Below are 15,742 nucleotides of genomic sequence, written 5' to 3' on the forward strand. Positions count from 1 at the left end.
TTCAGTCTGGTCTCAGCTCTCAGCTATTATTTTCCCTATTGCCATTAGCACTAGAAATGTTAGTGAAGATCTTCTTTAAATGCTCTTGAGGGACCAGACAAGGTAAAACAGACAATGCAGCCAAACAGCACTCAGATTTAAACATATGCACTGAATGAAAAAACGCCTGACACATTCGAAAACAGGATCTTTATGGCACTTGGAACGCCCCACTATTAAAAGACTTTTATTTTAAGGATGTAACATTAGACACAGTTTGAGGTGGACACAAAATTTTAGGAGCCCCAAAATGTCACAGATTTTGCCCATTCAACTTGCCAGTCAGAGTTTTAAAAAGACTGCTTCGGGGACACACGGCTACAAGCGTGGTTATCCGTGCTCAGGCCTCCGAACGGCTATCGTGCACCCCCTGTGTTAGACTTGCAACTTACTGGTCTCGGATTGTGGAGGAATTTCTTCCTATCAGATCATCGTAGTTGTTTCGTTCTGCCTACACTAAAGAAGAACTTCTTTTTAATGTTCATCTCTGGAGGACAACAAATAGCGGTGAACTATCCACTACCAATAACTTGAACAAGCAACTGCATTCACCCACAGCACTTTAAATAAAAAACAAGCCAAATAACTCAGAACCGATACTGCAGCAACAGAACCTGGGAAATATATTGTTGACAATTAGAGACACAATGTTGCTTCTTCCCATTTTGATTACAAGTAAATTGTCCTTTTACCTCTAATGGCAGGTACATCTGTATTTCTATATATAATTCAAATGATCTTATGTCATATTCCATTTAAGTTTCAGACTTGACTCTTTTTTTCCATTCAGAAATCACTGCAAAACCATATACTGTATCTACATTCAAGGAGAAATTTGATTTCGGTTGACTGAAAATAATGTAAAACATTCTCAAATGTGATTGTCAACTTTTCCAATACACAAACAGTTATCTTCTTGCCAGAAATTTTAACCACTTCAGTTGCAGTTTTAAGGACACTAAAGAAGTATTTTGAAAATTTGTGGAAAAAGAAAAAACAGGGAACCGGCAGAGTGTACCCCGACAGCCGTACTACATTTGGACAATTGCAAGTATTTCTAAAGGGCATTTCCCCCCATTTTTTGGCAAAATGAATCACTAAGCAGAAGTAGTTCTGAAAATAATCTTACTCTAAGTTTCAGGTAAAGTGAGTAGCAATATCCAGACACCTTTTGTGGGTGTGTGTGTTGGTGAAGTTCAATTTTCTATGATCATTTTGCTTATTAAATCAAGGTACATTTGCATTTCCTCTTGGGGAGCGCATGTGTGCGTGTGCGTGTGGTGTGTGTGTGTAGATATATATTTTTTAAAGGTGTTCTTTAATTGTATTTTTATTTGGAAAATAATCCCCCCACACCCATACATAGACAGATGCAGACTTCATTTATAATCAGAATGAGCCCGTTACAACTTTTCATTTTAGCATTTTGTTTCAGCATTCATTAAGAGGGCTCAATAGGATGTATAGCTCATTTACAGAAATAAAAGGAGTTCTTATTATTTTTCATTTATTCCTGCAGAAATAAAATACAATCTTGTGAAAAGTGTTCAATTATCTTTTGTAACCTCAACCTATTAAACTACCTTTTAAAGTAGCCAATCTATATTAAAATACAGACTGAAAAACCATACTAATATGCCTAAAAAAAAAAAAGTCCAAATGAGAGACATTTAAAACCAATTAAACTGAGGCAGAAGTGTGCAAAAACTCAAATGTGTTCATCAAAATTGTTCTTAGGGACATTATTTAGAAGGATGAGAGAAGCAAAGTCCCAGTCAACCAAAAAAAACCAAACAAAAAACCTAAATAAATAATTCTTTGGTACAGGAATTAAAAATGTCACTCAATGCTAAAGTGAGTAGCACCAGTATGTTTTAGTTGTTGAGGCTGTAAAACACTAACTTCAGGCACCAGTAGGTTGAAAGATCACCCAGTGCACACTGGCAAGAACACAGAGCTGGCGATATGCGGACAACCTTTCCCTTTAGTTAACAGCCTATGCAATGAAACCCTGTACGAGGTCAAACAGGCAAGCGAAGCCACAAAAAGAAGCATAACTTTTGTTGTTGCTGTTTTGTCCATACCTTTGCTCGTATATAAAGCTATCGATACCAAAAAGATCCAGGTGTTGAACAACTGTGGCAAGTGCTACATTACATGTTACAGGTGTTCACAATACCAATAGATATAGTGACCTTGGAGGGACCAAAATAGCCCAAATTTTAAAGTGAAAATCACCTTTTATACACAAATTGCTAATTTTCCCTCTGGTGGCAAGTTTACTATAATATTTTGTATCCTTTATTTGCAATAGGTGGCTTGTAAAAAAAAAAAGGTCCCAATTTTTCCAATCAAACTTTCAATAACCTATTCATTTCCCAAGTCTCCATTAAATAGCCGTAGCTTTCACATTATTCATAACACATCAGGTTAGCATACGCTACATAATTATAATGTTTAAAATTTAAAATAATTTTTCAAAGGCATCTGGCCAACTCATGAGAATCCGCAATATAAATAACTCTAACTAAATGCTCCCATGCATTAACAACTCTTACAGTAAAATGATTATCAACAAGAGATAAGGCTAAAATGACTACAGCTGGGGATTTCCTGATGTCAGAGACGGTCTCCCGTCAACCCTGTTGCTGAGATGCTGCTTTACATGTCCCATCTAGCCTTCTTCCCATCTTCGAAAGTTTCCCTAATATCTTTATCCAATTTTGGCTACTCACTGCTCATTTGTATCTGCCCTCTATGGTGGATGAGGGAAAAGGACATATAATAGTAAAAATATATATAGTGAGAATGGAAAATACTGGTAATATCAACACCTTAAGAACCATAAATGCCACTGTTATTTCTGTCGCAAATTAGCACTAGCAGGAACTATTACAACATCTGAAGAACAGACAAAAATGCAGTAAATTTTGTTGTTAAAAACTGCACAATGATGATGAAAGACATCAGAGAAAACAGTCACTTTCCTGAAATTAAACCATCATTATCCCAAAGGCAGCGGAAATGCTAAATACTGACTGATATATAAAACAACAACATTGGTTCAAAATACTTTAAACAAGTTGCTTCTATTACTTTCTCACATTCTACTGCAGAATATTCTAGAATTCAATTGAAAATGGCTAAATTCAGAGCACAGTGCAATTGTTGATTTATAGATAAAATCTGAGGGTGATTCTTAGAGTAGAAGGTAACAAATGACATTAAATAATACACTCGTTCAGCTGTTAATTATATGGTTAATAACACTAGCAAACAGAACATACTAAATGTACATGACTACATCTGCCAATACATACATTTTCCAAAAGCAAGAACAGGTTGGGTAAAAAAAAGCTAAACCTTGTATCTATTAGTAAACTATCTGATGTTTGTACACATAAGCTTTCCCAAATAAATTCTAGGTATATCTACTTACATTTGAGGTGATGTCAAAAATTTGTTTAATGAAGCAGCACTCGTTTAGTAAACTTGAGCTAGACAATCTATTCATACATGAAGCACGAGGGAAGTAGTTAGAGACTAGAGCAAAGTCCAGGGAGAGACTAGCAGCTCTGTTAACATTAATGCCATTGTACATCAGGGCCGGACACACCGCGATTTTACAGCAACACACGCGAGAACACACGAACTGCCCTGTGATCTAATACATAGGAAACCGTATGGTCATACTCTAAATTACTTCACACTTCCCAGTCGGAAGTGTCCTCCTAACCTAAGTCTTTCTGATTAGCATTCAGAAATAATACACCCTTTTGAGCGAATCACACCTTCAACTTTTATGGAAGTGACTTAAGAGTGTGACAATGAATAGCTATAATTAGCCAGCATCCGCAGAGAAAAATACCTCCAAGCATTGGCAAAAAGTCACTGCTGTTCAGTCCGACAGAAGTTTTAACTTAGTTGTCATATGGAGCATTATGTCTGCTTATGCTCCGTACTTCCATTACTATTAAAAGTAAACTATGCTTTCTTCTGTTAAAAAGAGGTTAAAACATTAACTAAAATTTTAAATATGGTTACCTCTTACATGAAGTACTTTTAATACAATTCTTAAGCAAAATAGTATTTTTCTTATAATGGAACACCAGTTAACTTTGTATTGTTAAACTAGAAGTCTTGGTTACAAAGTACCAAAAGCTCTTTAAACTGATGCCTGCTGTCTGGGGGACTCTGAACTCAGTCCATTTTTGCCTACAATCTTGGGCCCATAAGCATTTTTGTTTACAGAAGAGAACAACAACAAATATAACTTGTAACTCAGAATATCTGGCTAAAAATCTTTCATTTCCAGAGCCCAATTAAGAATTCTGATGCAAAGCATCCTTTAACATATATTTCGCTTAAAACAAAATGGAATGTTTATAAGGAAATACTTCATCCAACAAATAGATTATATCAGTAATTTCACTGCCTGTAAGTATTTTCTAATAAGGCTCAACATTAGTCATTTTCACAGTTATCCAAAACCCATAATATGATGACTACTAAAGTTATAGCTAGAATTCTGAATGGGAATTATAAGAGTATAACTTATACTCTTAAAAAGAATGAAGTCTAGAAAGAATTATTAATCTATTATTCTATTAATACAATAAAATCAGTAAAAAAAATCATTCTGAAACTGAGATTAAAAAATCTAAATGTATTTTTTTAGATACTCATTAAAACACATTAGATACTTGCTTGCCAACGTAACTACAGTAAGTTTCTGTGTTTTGTAATGAATTGGTAATTTTAGGTAATGGCTTTCCTAATTCTAAGCACTTAATTTGCTGAAATAAGGTTTAAAATATTATTCATGAAATGGTTTACATTTGTTTACCCTGATCTGATATAAATTTCTAATGGTTAGTAAAAAAGTATAATAATATACACGGATGAACCAAAGTAGTTATCATATCTGTATGATCCAGATACTGCCATCATAAACAGGAATGCACTGGTTTTCATAAACTCTTACGTTTTTGTACTTACACTTCCCCTAAGTTTGCACCTCTGGCATGCTCAGAATTAGGCCATACAAATAATGAACTGTGGGGCAATCAATCTCTAGAACCAGTATAATTACACTAGTTAGCCAAAAGAGGGCGCAGAGAGAACACAACTAGACTCCATGCGTCCCAGGAAACTGCCGGTTGGCTTCTTTCAAGTCATCGCTCTAGAATTGTAAACACAGTTAGGTGTGCTGACTTGAGCACACTGAAAATTACAGCAAAAGTGTATACAGATAGGCTTTAATATAGATTCTTACATAGATTGATACGTAGCATTTCTGCCATTCAAACAAAATAAATATATGCCTTGCCTAGTGTATCAGTTTGTACCCCAATGACTGTGAGCAATCAGGTAGAGGGAAGAGGACAGGGAGGTTAAAGAGAAAAGAGGGAGGAAAATGTGCCCAGAAGTGGTAAATCTACGAAAAACAAAAACCCTCAGGGCAGGGAGAGGACCATCTCTGGCTCCCATTACTGAGACAGAGATCGGCAATGAGATCTCCCAGGTATATACCTTTCAAGGTAGCTACTGCTACTACGTGAAGCGTAAATATGTCCATAAAGCTCTTTAGCGGGTCTACAGTTGGCTTTGTTTTTTCTCAAGGTTCTCATCTGACAGAAATGTACACAGCATGAGGCATTTGACTGATATATATCTACATATCTACACGTTACTTCCCTTTAACGGTTCTGCCAACAGACCAAATGTGGTCACTATGTTAGCTTGCACAAAACCCAACCCGGGTGCTGGACACAAACAAACATACTAATTTTGTGGTTCACTAAGCTCTATAAATATACTCCTCATATTACATTTACTATGCATCTTATCAGCACCAATAAATATTTTCATCTGCCACTTCCAAATTTTTAAATAATAAAGCACTGTAGTCAGAACATGAAAGACATGGTTTTTGTATCTCTGAGAACAGCTTATTCAATTATTTTAGAAGATATTTACAATTCCTGAAAGAACTAACTACAGTAGAGTTCACTGGCTGACAATGGAAATCTTCTGTTTCATGATTTCTCAGGTTTAACTCCTTACTCTCAAAACTAACTAAAAGGAAAATACTGGTATGTTCCAAGAACAGTGGACCCCTTTAATCTTCTCTTCAAGGGAAAGACTGTGAGGACATAAATTGTTGAAAAGGATATATGGATTTTGCAGTATTCTAATGGAAAAAAGTGTAAAAGCTGAATTTTTCTCAAAGCATGCTAAAATGTCTTTCCTCACAAATCTTCTATGCTCTCCAAGAGACCATCACCATTAGCAATTTAAATTTGTAGAAGCTAATCATGTAGATCATTACGTTTTCTTATTTTAAGGTCATTTCCTAACATTAGGTACTAAGTACAAAAGGTCTCTCAATCCGAACTTATAGTTGGCCAATTGCAATTTGGGTGATTATAGGTACACAAAAATTAACTTACTTTTACTAGCGACTTCCTATAACTAAGATTTCATTCTTAGTTGCCCAATATCTATTACATACAAACCTTGAGTGTGTAATTTTAGATCTACTAGTAGGTAAGTAAAAGTAAAAAGTATATATTTGTTTTTCAAAAGCACAATATTCCTCTTTATACTGTACATTATATATTATCTAGTTATACTAGCACTTTAAAAACATACGCGTAATATAACCGTACTAGAAAAGGTATCTGTGGAATTATTGCAAATTCTCTACCCTTTTTGCTCATCAAAATCTTAGGGTAAAATAGAATATACATGCCCGCTTGGTCAAAAATTTCACCTTGGAGTAATTATTTTAACAACAACCAATAATTACATCAGTATAGGGAAAAGAAATGGAAAAGTTAATGTGGAAAAAAAATCAATCTTGCCTTGAAAATAAGGTAGGTAGTTGGTGTTTTATTTTAGTGGCGTTTTTATTTTGGTTTTGGTGAAGAGAAAAACAGAAAACATTAGAAAGCTACTTCTAAGAAAACACTGCCCTTTTTCTGTTGTTGTTTTATTGTTCAATTCTATGCTGCATTAAAAAAAATCCTGCAGCATATAAAAAAGGCAGTATTATTTAAATTATTATGCATTTGAAAAAGAAAATTTGCATATACTATAAGGTGTGTCAACTTTTATAAACCTGAAGAATTAAATTCAGATTTGGTTAGTACTGTTTGAGAGTGAAAAATTTAAATAAACATCTGAAATTTCCCATAAATTAAAATCTGCAACATTGTCAGTACTAAAAAAAAAAAGAAAAAAAATTATGTACAATTATTTTATCTCAATCACTGCCTTTTGGGTTTAATAACAAAAGCATTTCAAGAAATCCCCGTGGAAAGCTAATTTGAAAGTAAACATGCTTTAAAACTTAAATATAGATCTTGTATTAGTCCCACAACAGGATTCAAGATCACTATTAAAATAAAGCCTGGGGCACATTATGACGCCTAAGATTGGTGGGTGGATTTTAATTGACTTGAAGACTGTCATAGTTCTATTATCAGAAAACCTGTAACGCATTTCCAGCATGGAGGACCCATCTGTGCCCACCATCCATCTGTTTAGACGTGATTGGCAAAGTGGTAGGGAACTCGCAGTGGTTGCCTCTGCCTGAAAGGAATAAACCACAGGATCTTCCAACGAGTGCCAAAAACTTCTGAGAAGGTCTGCTGCCATGGCTTTCGGGGCCTCGATCTACAGAAGACAGCATTATTAGTGAAAGACAGCACTCCCATGGTGCACTTCAGTCAGCTAAAACAATGCAGGTTGGCTGGGGATCCATTACTGGACTCTGATGAATTGTGTCCCAGCATCACAAATACAGCTTTTCTTTCATTATGGCATGCAGCTGAGTTTTAACTCTGGATAGCAGATATTGTATCTGTGTCGTCAATCAACCTAGGGGAACTTTTGAAGCAGAGGAGAATCTCAGGATTAACAGAGCGTGTGTCAACGACACAGTAGCAAATCTCTTTTGATGTACTTTCGGGACAAATAATTTAACTTACTTTAGTTAGACAAGGAACAAGAACGACCAGTACTTATTTTGTTGGGAAACTCGCATGGCTTGAAGACCCCTACTGTAAGACTGGATTATGCTTGTCTAGCTCAGGCCTTAGACAAGGCACCAAGAAAAAGCCATCATTATGTTATCTTTCCATCACATGCACACATTTTTCAAATGTGGCCAGCTGTTTCCATTTTTAAATAAGAGCACTACAGATTTCATTTTTATACTTACATTTCTTCACAACAGTTTGACATCTTTTCAATAGATGTTGTATCCTATTAAAAATTAAAGAAAAATTATACTCAGATGTAACAAAGTTATCAAGACTTTATTCTGTATCTACTTTATGATGCTTTTCATCATATTCAGAGACTATTCTGAAGACTTCAACAGTTTACATATGGGTACTAAGAATTTTAAATTAACTGCATACATTGCTGAAATTCCCTTGACAAAAACAGAACGAACATTACATTGTGCCAAAAAAATGTATTCAGTTACAAAACCTCACAAAAATTGTAGGAGTCTCACTTTATTAAAATATAACCTATTACATTTGCTTTCTTTGATAATTCTTTTAAAAGTCTACGATCTATTTTTAATTCAACTGCCAGGATATATGTGCTATAAAATAAATACCAAAGTGACAAATGAAAGGCACTTAATAAACAGAAAGCTGCCAAGAGCCAGAGTGCTACTGGTTCTGGATTTCTATAAACAAACACAAATTCAACAAGGCAATCTATGCATTTGCCATATTACAGCATCTATTACCTTGAAAGGTAAAGCGAAACTATTTCTTCTTTTTTTCAACAGAAAAACCAGTCTCTTCCTAATAATACAATTTCTCATTCTATGTTTTCCATAAAGCTCTACCACAAATATGTAAGCAAAGGAAGTCAACAAAGAGAAGACAGCTTCTAGACATGCTGGTTCCATTCATATATACAGAAATCCTATCACTAGACTGAGAAACTGCAATAAATAATAGCCAAATGCTCAGAACACAAATTACACGATCTTCTTTTAAATATATATTTTATGTTTTAGACACATTTCAAAGTAGTACAAAAGGAAATATGTTCTTTTAAATATGCCAAAGAGTTAGTGAACTTTCCCTCTTATCCTCTGATAGCTTGCTCACATATGGCAGGTGAACTGTACTGTTATTAAGCAGCACTATGCACGCACAGTCTGGGACGGCAACTCCAATTCCAAGAACATCTAGTTGTAGAACTCTCTCCCAACGATACTGGTAAAAAAAACACTTTGACTTTAAAAATCTCTTTGTAGAGGGGCACCTGGGTGGCGCAGTCGGTTAAGCGTCCGACTTCAGCCAGGTCACGATCTCGCGGTCCGGGAGTTCAAGCCCCGCGTCGAGCTCTGGGCTGATGGCTCAGAGCCTGGAGCCTGTTTCTGATTCTGTGTCTCCCTCTCTCTCTGCCCCTCCCCCGCTCATGCTCTGTCTCTCTCTGTCCCAAAAATAAATAAACGTTGAAAAAAAAAATTAAAAAAAAAATAAAAATAAAAATCTCTTTGTAGAAGTTACATCAACATCTCACAATATTAAGTCCTTAACGTATGAACCGTTGAAGAACTACGGTTGGCCCACATACGAGAAAATAAATCGATTTTTTTTAGATGACAGAGCAACCAATAGCAGTGTTCCGTTTCCATATTTCCCAGGAATTTGTGGCAAGATGGTAGATTAGCCACATATTCCATATTCATCAGTTTTCCTATCATGCTTTGAAATTCATGGTATCCAATGACAAGTCTATTTATAACTAACTTTTCTCAGTTCTGTTGCATAATTTCCTCAAAATAATGTTTTACTTTGTGACAACACAGTCTGCAAATATATGAGAACCTTGATCATGGGCTTAGAGGAAGGCTGGGCCTCTGCTTCCACATCTGTAGAGAAAGTGAAGGAAGTCATTCTAACGGTTTCCTGGCACGGATGGGTGACAGGATGCCCCAAAAGACTGAAGGCAACGTGTGCAAAAATGCAAAGCAAACGATTGGACAGAAATCTGTCAGGGTTCTTAGGACAGGTAAATAAATGGATGCAAAGGGATAATACTTAAAAACCATTTCGAGAGAAGGCAGGCAATTACAAAGTCAGACTACCACAGCTAGTATTGTATGAAATTTTTTACTATGCATAAATTTACAATTTGATTAAGACTCTGAGGAACTTATTTGTGGCGATAAAAGATTCATCTTCAAAGATTCTGGATTTAGACTTCATGTGGGAAAAGCTTTTATTTTCAAGTGCTTTTGACACCTTCCCAGAAACTGGTTCAAGTAATAAGTAGAATACTACCTCTTTTTTTTTTTTTTTTTTTAACGTTTATTTATTTTTGGGGGACAGAGAGAGACAGAGCATGAACGGGGGAGGGGCAGAGAGAGAGGGAGACACAGAATCAGAAACAGGCTCCAGGCTCCGAGCCATCAGCCCAGAGCCCGACGCGGGGCTCGAACTCACGGACCGCGAGATCGTGACCTGGCTGAAGTCGGACGCTCAACCGACTGCGCCACCCAGGCGCCCCTAGAATACTACCTCTTGAGTGATCATAAACAGACGGTCATTCTATCCATGAATGTGATGTTTGCCATGACTTTTTGAACAGGATTTGTGAGGCTAGACAAAGAAGACCACTCTTTTCCCTCTAGAAATAGCAAATGCATAACTCTCTGAAACCCAGCTATCGAGCATACGGTTATAAGAAAAATGTGCAATTTGTATCTGAACAGCCAAACAGGTCACAAACATGTCACGGGCACTTCTAGAGCGTACTCAGAACAACACGAGTTATCACACCATCACATTCGTAAACACAGCAGGAACTGCAAACTTAGAGGAGCAGAGAGGTTACTACCGGCAGGAACACTGAAGCCATAAGTTATTTCAAAAAGTGCCAAATGAGGTTTGATATAGTTTTTAGGTTTATTTTGAGAGCGAGCAGGCGTGCACGAGTGGGGGAGGGGCAGAGAAAGAGAACCCCAAGCAGGCTCCACGCTCTCAGTGCATTTCGAGCGGGGCAAAACCTCAGCAACAGTGAGATCATGGCCTGAGCTGAAGGCAAGAGTCGGACGCTTAACCGACAGCGATCCAGATGCCCCTAATATACTTTTTGTTTTATGAAGCTGGGAAATAAAACCAACGTTTTTAGTGCATTTAAAATAGATTTTGGTGCAGATAGTTTAACTCAATATAAAAGATTCAATACCTTTAGTGACCATCAGGAAATGACCAATAAGAAAATCGCCAGTGACCAGTAAGATAATCTTCAAGGAGTATAATTTATAAATTCTTAGTGCTTTATAAAACTAGCTAGCTATCCAGAAAAATTCATTCTTCAAGGAATGATAAGAAACAAGTTTTTATAGTAGGTCATCTTCAATCAGGATATCTTATCTTCAGAAAAATATTTATGTCGCGTTGATGGTCTAATGATCAAAATATCTAAAACTTCCAACAGTCTGCATAACTAAGAGACATATGAGAATGCTCTCCTATATTTAAAAACTGGAAGTTTATTTTCTAAAAAAGAATAAATTAGGAACAGCAGGACTTCTATGGACCTTACCTATTTCATCAACTGATCCTTTATCTTCTCCTGCTGGCTGATGTTACCCTAACGATCAGGTTCAGTCTAAGACACTAGTAAGATTATATCTGGAATGGGGGGGGGGCGGGGTAGTTCCTAACAGAAAGGGATAGGAAAGTATTTACTGTCTGTTGGAAAAATTAGTAGTAAGAGTGGAGGACAAAGAGCAAGAATTTATCACCAGACAACTAACCCTCTCGGAACACACAGCTTGACGATCCAATCCATTCAACTGACTCATCCTGCTTTGGGTTCGTTTTCACCAAGCAACGCTGCCACGTACGTTGTTGTGCAGGACAAGGAATATGCCGAAAGTCCTCTGGCACGCCTGACAATTCCACATGAGGGAACAAACAATCTGGTTTATACGACCAACGCTTTTGAGTCTGGAAGGCACAGTCGCGATCTCTTGGCCTAACTCTGGAAACATTTCCAAAATGGAGTTTCTAGACCTGCCGAACTGCCAACTCGATGAAAGTTAAGAGCATTCTATCACAAAGACATGAAAATGGCTCTGTGTAACCTCGATGATCACCTGAACACTTTATTCTTCCTTTGGTCTGTTGCACATACCTAATTCAATGACTGTTGACTGAATCTGGAGTTAAAAACCACTCAGGAACTTTTTTCACAACGAGAGATTATACACCTGTTTTATCTATTACTACTACTACTAATTCTAAGACAGACTTTGGCTTGACTTCCTAGCACCTCTCATCAATGAATGGACAGCAGCTCAGTTAACTTCACATCTTTCACAGCACCTAGCAGCATACGTGGTTCCAAGTAGATACCCGATGTATGTTTCCAGCACTAAACTAACTGAACATGGACAGAAACAGCGTGATTCCTTAGTTTTTTCCTTTGGAATTCAAAGAGAGAACATTTCCCGTGAATCACAGCTCTCTCTCCTCCTTTGAAGCCAGAACTCACTATATTCTTCATTTGAAATAACTGGTACTTTAAGCATTTATCCACCAAGAGAGGACCAGCTATATCTCTTATTAGAGATCTGAAGTTCACAGAAACATTTAATCAATCATGGAACCAAAGGAGAAGGTGGTAGATCTTACATGTGCAGTCACTGAAAATTTCTTTCCAATATGATTCCTGTACTTCTCTTCATCAAGCTACTTTCTGGCTGTATAAAACCTTAGGAAAGTGACTAAAACTAAAACCTTAGGAAAGTGACTAAAACCCTTAACTCCTCAATAAACAGCAGTCCTACCTTTTACTGATGTTGCCTACTATGCTCTTTTTGAGAGGGCTTAGAGATATAATCTCAATTACATCAGAATATAACTTAAAACATGTTTAAGTAAAAAAAGTGGGTTTTATAACAAACAATAAAATGACAGGGCCTATTTTACACAGATAAAATCCAATGTCCACAAGGGGCTTACAATCCAGCTGAGAAAATAAGTACTATGTAACATACACCACGACTCATTTACTCATCTATCCATTTATCAAAAATCTACTAAGGACCTATTACAACACGGTCCTTAGCATCAAGGAGCTTGACAGTCTAGTGAAAGTGGTCAAGTATACAGGATAACTATACAAGAAAATACAGAGAATGCCAGAGAGAATGGTTATATGCAATAACATACTATGTAAGTAAGCTTTATAACTGAATATTTGAAACAGCTGGAAACTATGTTTGCAATCAACACTCCCTGTCAACTACTCTTACATTTTTAATACAAAATTATACTTTCAAAAAGATTTTTGGTTACCAGCATAATAAGTAAGATGGGCTAATGGTAATGGGCCTCTCTGGCTGAGATTTAGGGAGTAACTAACATATTGACAGCATGTGACAGAAGCATATGAATCATTGTAGAAAAGGTCTACAAATTAACCGTAAATACAGGATTCAGTGTTTTCTCCAATTCTACAGTAATGTTTTAAATCAGATTTTAAAAAATGCATGTAGATTCCGAACATGAGAAAATAAAGTGAATGTGGAAAATTGCAAGTAAAATGAAAACTCATAAATGTTTAACTTTTTCACCAAAAAAAAAAAAAAAAGCATTGAGTTAATCACTCAAGCAATTAGTAATGCTTTGAGAAAATTAAAATGCAGTATTCCTATGGAAGAAATTCTAGAAATAGATTTAAATAGTTTAAATTACTTTTAACGTTATCAGATATACAGGGAAGTTATGACACTGAGCAGACAGATGATGCAATATATATACATTTTTCACACAGGAACATATTATGCTAAAGAGCAATATAATTCCACACATAATAATTTTGATGCTAGCAGGCATTTTTTAAAAGAATGCTTTTTATATACCATGCAATGTGACTTAGTATGTATTTAAACTAATTGTTTGGCACAGGGGAACCCAGGTTCTAGAGTTTTCTATGTATTCAAGTTCAAAGAAATAATACTTAGCCAATATTAGTATGTAATATTAAAAAGCATAAAAGAAATGACATTTTAAATTGTAATGACTTTTCTAGGTTTTTAAAGCTACTGAGAAGATATGTCATATAATATTACAAGTAGAGGTATTCTATTAAATACACTTTGTTTTTATTAAACAAAAAATATAATTCAGAAAGGAAAACAAAATGCTATACAGAGCGTCTTTTGTAGAAATGTAAGTGAGTTGGGTTCTGCATAATTAGCAATAATTTCCATATTTGCAATGCTGATTTAGAGCTGAGTAAACCAAACATAATTTGTACACAGATTGTACTGAATGCCGCTAATTCACCACATTGATTCAGTGGGATACTTGGCAAAATTTAATTATAAGGATTAATAATCTCAGGACACATTTCTGGATACATAGTAAAAGGCAGGTAAGCCCACTAATTGTCTGATTAAGGAGAATGCTATTTAATAGATAATCTCATTTAAACTAATTTAACATTTTGAACATAAAATACTTTTCACTGCATAAGATAACCAAGTTAAACTGAAATCACCCTGCATTTGTGATTCTCTCTGTATTTATTTAAGGAACCATGGGTCAGTATTTGGGGGGGGGGCCCGCGCGGGGGAGCATTTTCCCTCTTAATTTAAAAAGCTTTACTTTAAGCTAGCTCTGGTAATTCAAGTAGAGTCCCACAAGAGTACCTGTGAGCAAATGCAAGAGCTCACTTTTTTTCTTTGAGAATTTAAAAGCACAAAACCACAGCTAAATACATCTTCCCCGCCCTACCCTCAACCTCACCGCAACTGAGAAAAGCACTATGCTCCAGAGACGCCATCAAAAGCTTAAGCTATTATATAAACTCCACGGTGCCCAGAAAACAAAAATGCTTGTATACAAAATGTAGATAAACTGTCAGAGCAGTGTCATGGTATACAATAGCTCACTGTCAGAACCTCACCAGAAGGCGCTGTACCAGCTGTTCTAGCGTTTCTTGATGAACTCTCTCCAAGCCCGGTGACTGAAAACATGACTAATACAATCATCCAGCACTGTTAGTATTGGTGCTCATCAGAACGGACATTATTCTTGGCTGTGTGTGAACTGCTGCTCAATAAGAAATTCTGACAACATCAATTACATTAATAACAACATCACTATCCATTTCATTCGGAAACAGAAACAGAAAAAGGCTAACCAGGCTAAGTAAGGAATAATTAGAATAATCTGTTCCCTAAATAAAGAACGCTTCAAAGCAGATTGCTTTGAAAACAGTTTAATTTCAATATTGATTTGACTAAAAATTTACCAACTTATAAACATATGCCTAAAGTTAAATCTAAAAATAATCAAAGGTAATCCCTTAAAATTGGGTTTAAGATTAGTCTATTCCACAGAAACATCTGGTTGTGTTGAGATCTTTTAACCTTGGAAATGAGATTAGAAACCCACTGTTTTTAAATTTAATTTCTAGTTATTTTATCTGGGTCACAGATAATCTGCTCTTGCTAAATCTAAAATGACATCAGATTATCATTACTGTGATTATCCTGTTACCTTCTATTGTCAATAAGAAGACAGGATTTTCCCTCTGACATGGAGAGAAATGATGTATTTATTCCAAGTAAGAACAAATAATGGGAAAAAAATTACTGAAAACTGAGGTACTGCTTCCTGAAAATCTCAACCTAAGCCTCAAA

General features: G+C 35.9%; 1 protein-coding gene and 1 long non-coding RNA gene across 6 annotated transcripts in view; both read right to left on the reverse strand.

Moving 5' to 3' along the window:
• Positions 1-211: 211 nt before the first annotated feature.
• The window catches only part of ZDHHC21 (zDHHC palmitoyltransferase 21), a 69,447-nt gene continuing 53,916 nt past the window's right edge, over positions 212-15,742 (reverse strand). For 4 of the 5 annotated variants that reach the window (XM_040481265.1, XM_040481262.1, XM_040481264.1 and 1 more), the window contains 2 exons: positions 8,267-8,310; positions 646-7,719 (listed from right to left, as the gene is read on the reverse strand). In XM_040481265.1, coding sequence (XP_040337199.1) covers positions 7,587-7,719; positions 8,267-8,310 — 177 coding nt within the window. In that variant the 3' untranslated portion in view covers positions 646-7,586. Of the gene's footprint in view, positions 7,720-8,266; positions 8,311-15,742 lie in introns of all 5 variants that reach the window. The other variant, XM_040481266.1, reaches the window with a different exon arrangement.
• On the reverse strand, positions 9,667-11,064 carry LOC121034477 (uncharacterized). The gene is made up of 2 exons (XR_005792449.1): positions 10,599-11,064; positions 9,667-10,361 (listed from the first exon to the last, which is right to left on the reverse strand). It is a non-coding gene; the product is annotated as an uncharacterized LOC121034477 (long non-coding RNA).

This window comes from Herpailurus yagouaroundi, unplaced genomic scaffold, assembly GCF_014898765.1.
Source record: "Herpailurus yagouaroundi ecotype Mexico unplaced genomic scaffold, PumYag 160, whole genome shotgun sequence".
Lineage (NCBI taxonomy): Eukaryota > Metazoa > Chordata > Mammalia > Carnivora > Felidae > Herpailurus > Herpailurus yagouaroundi.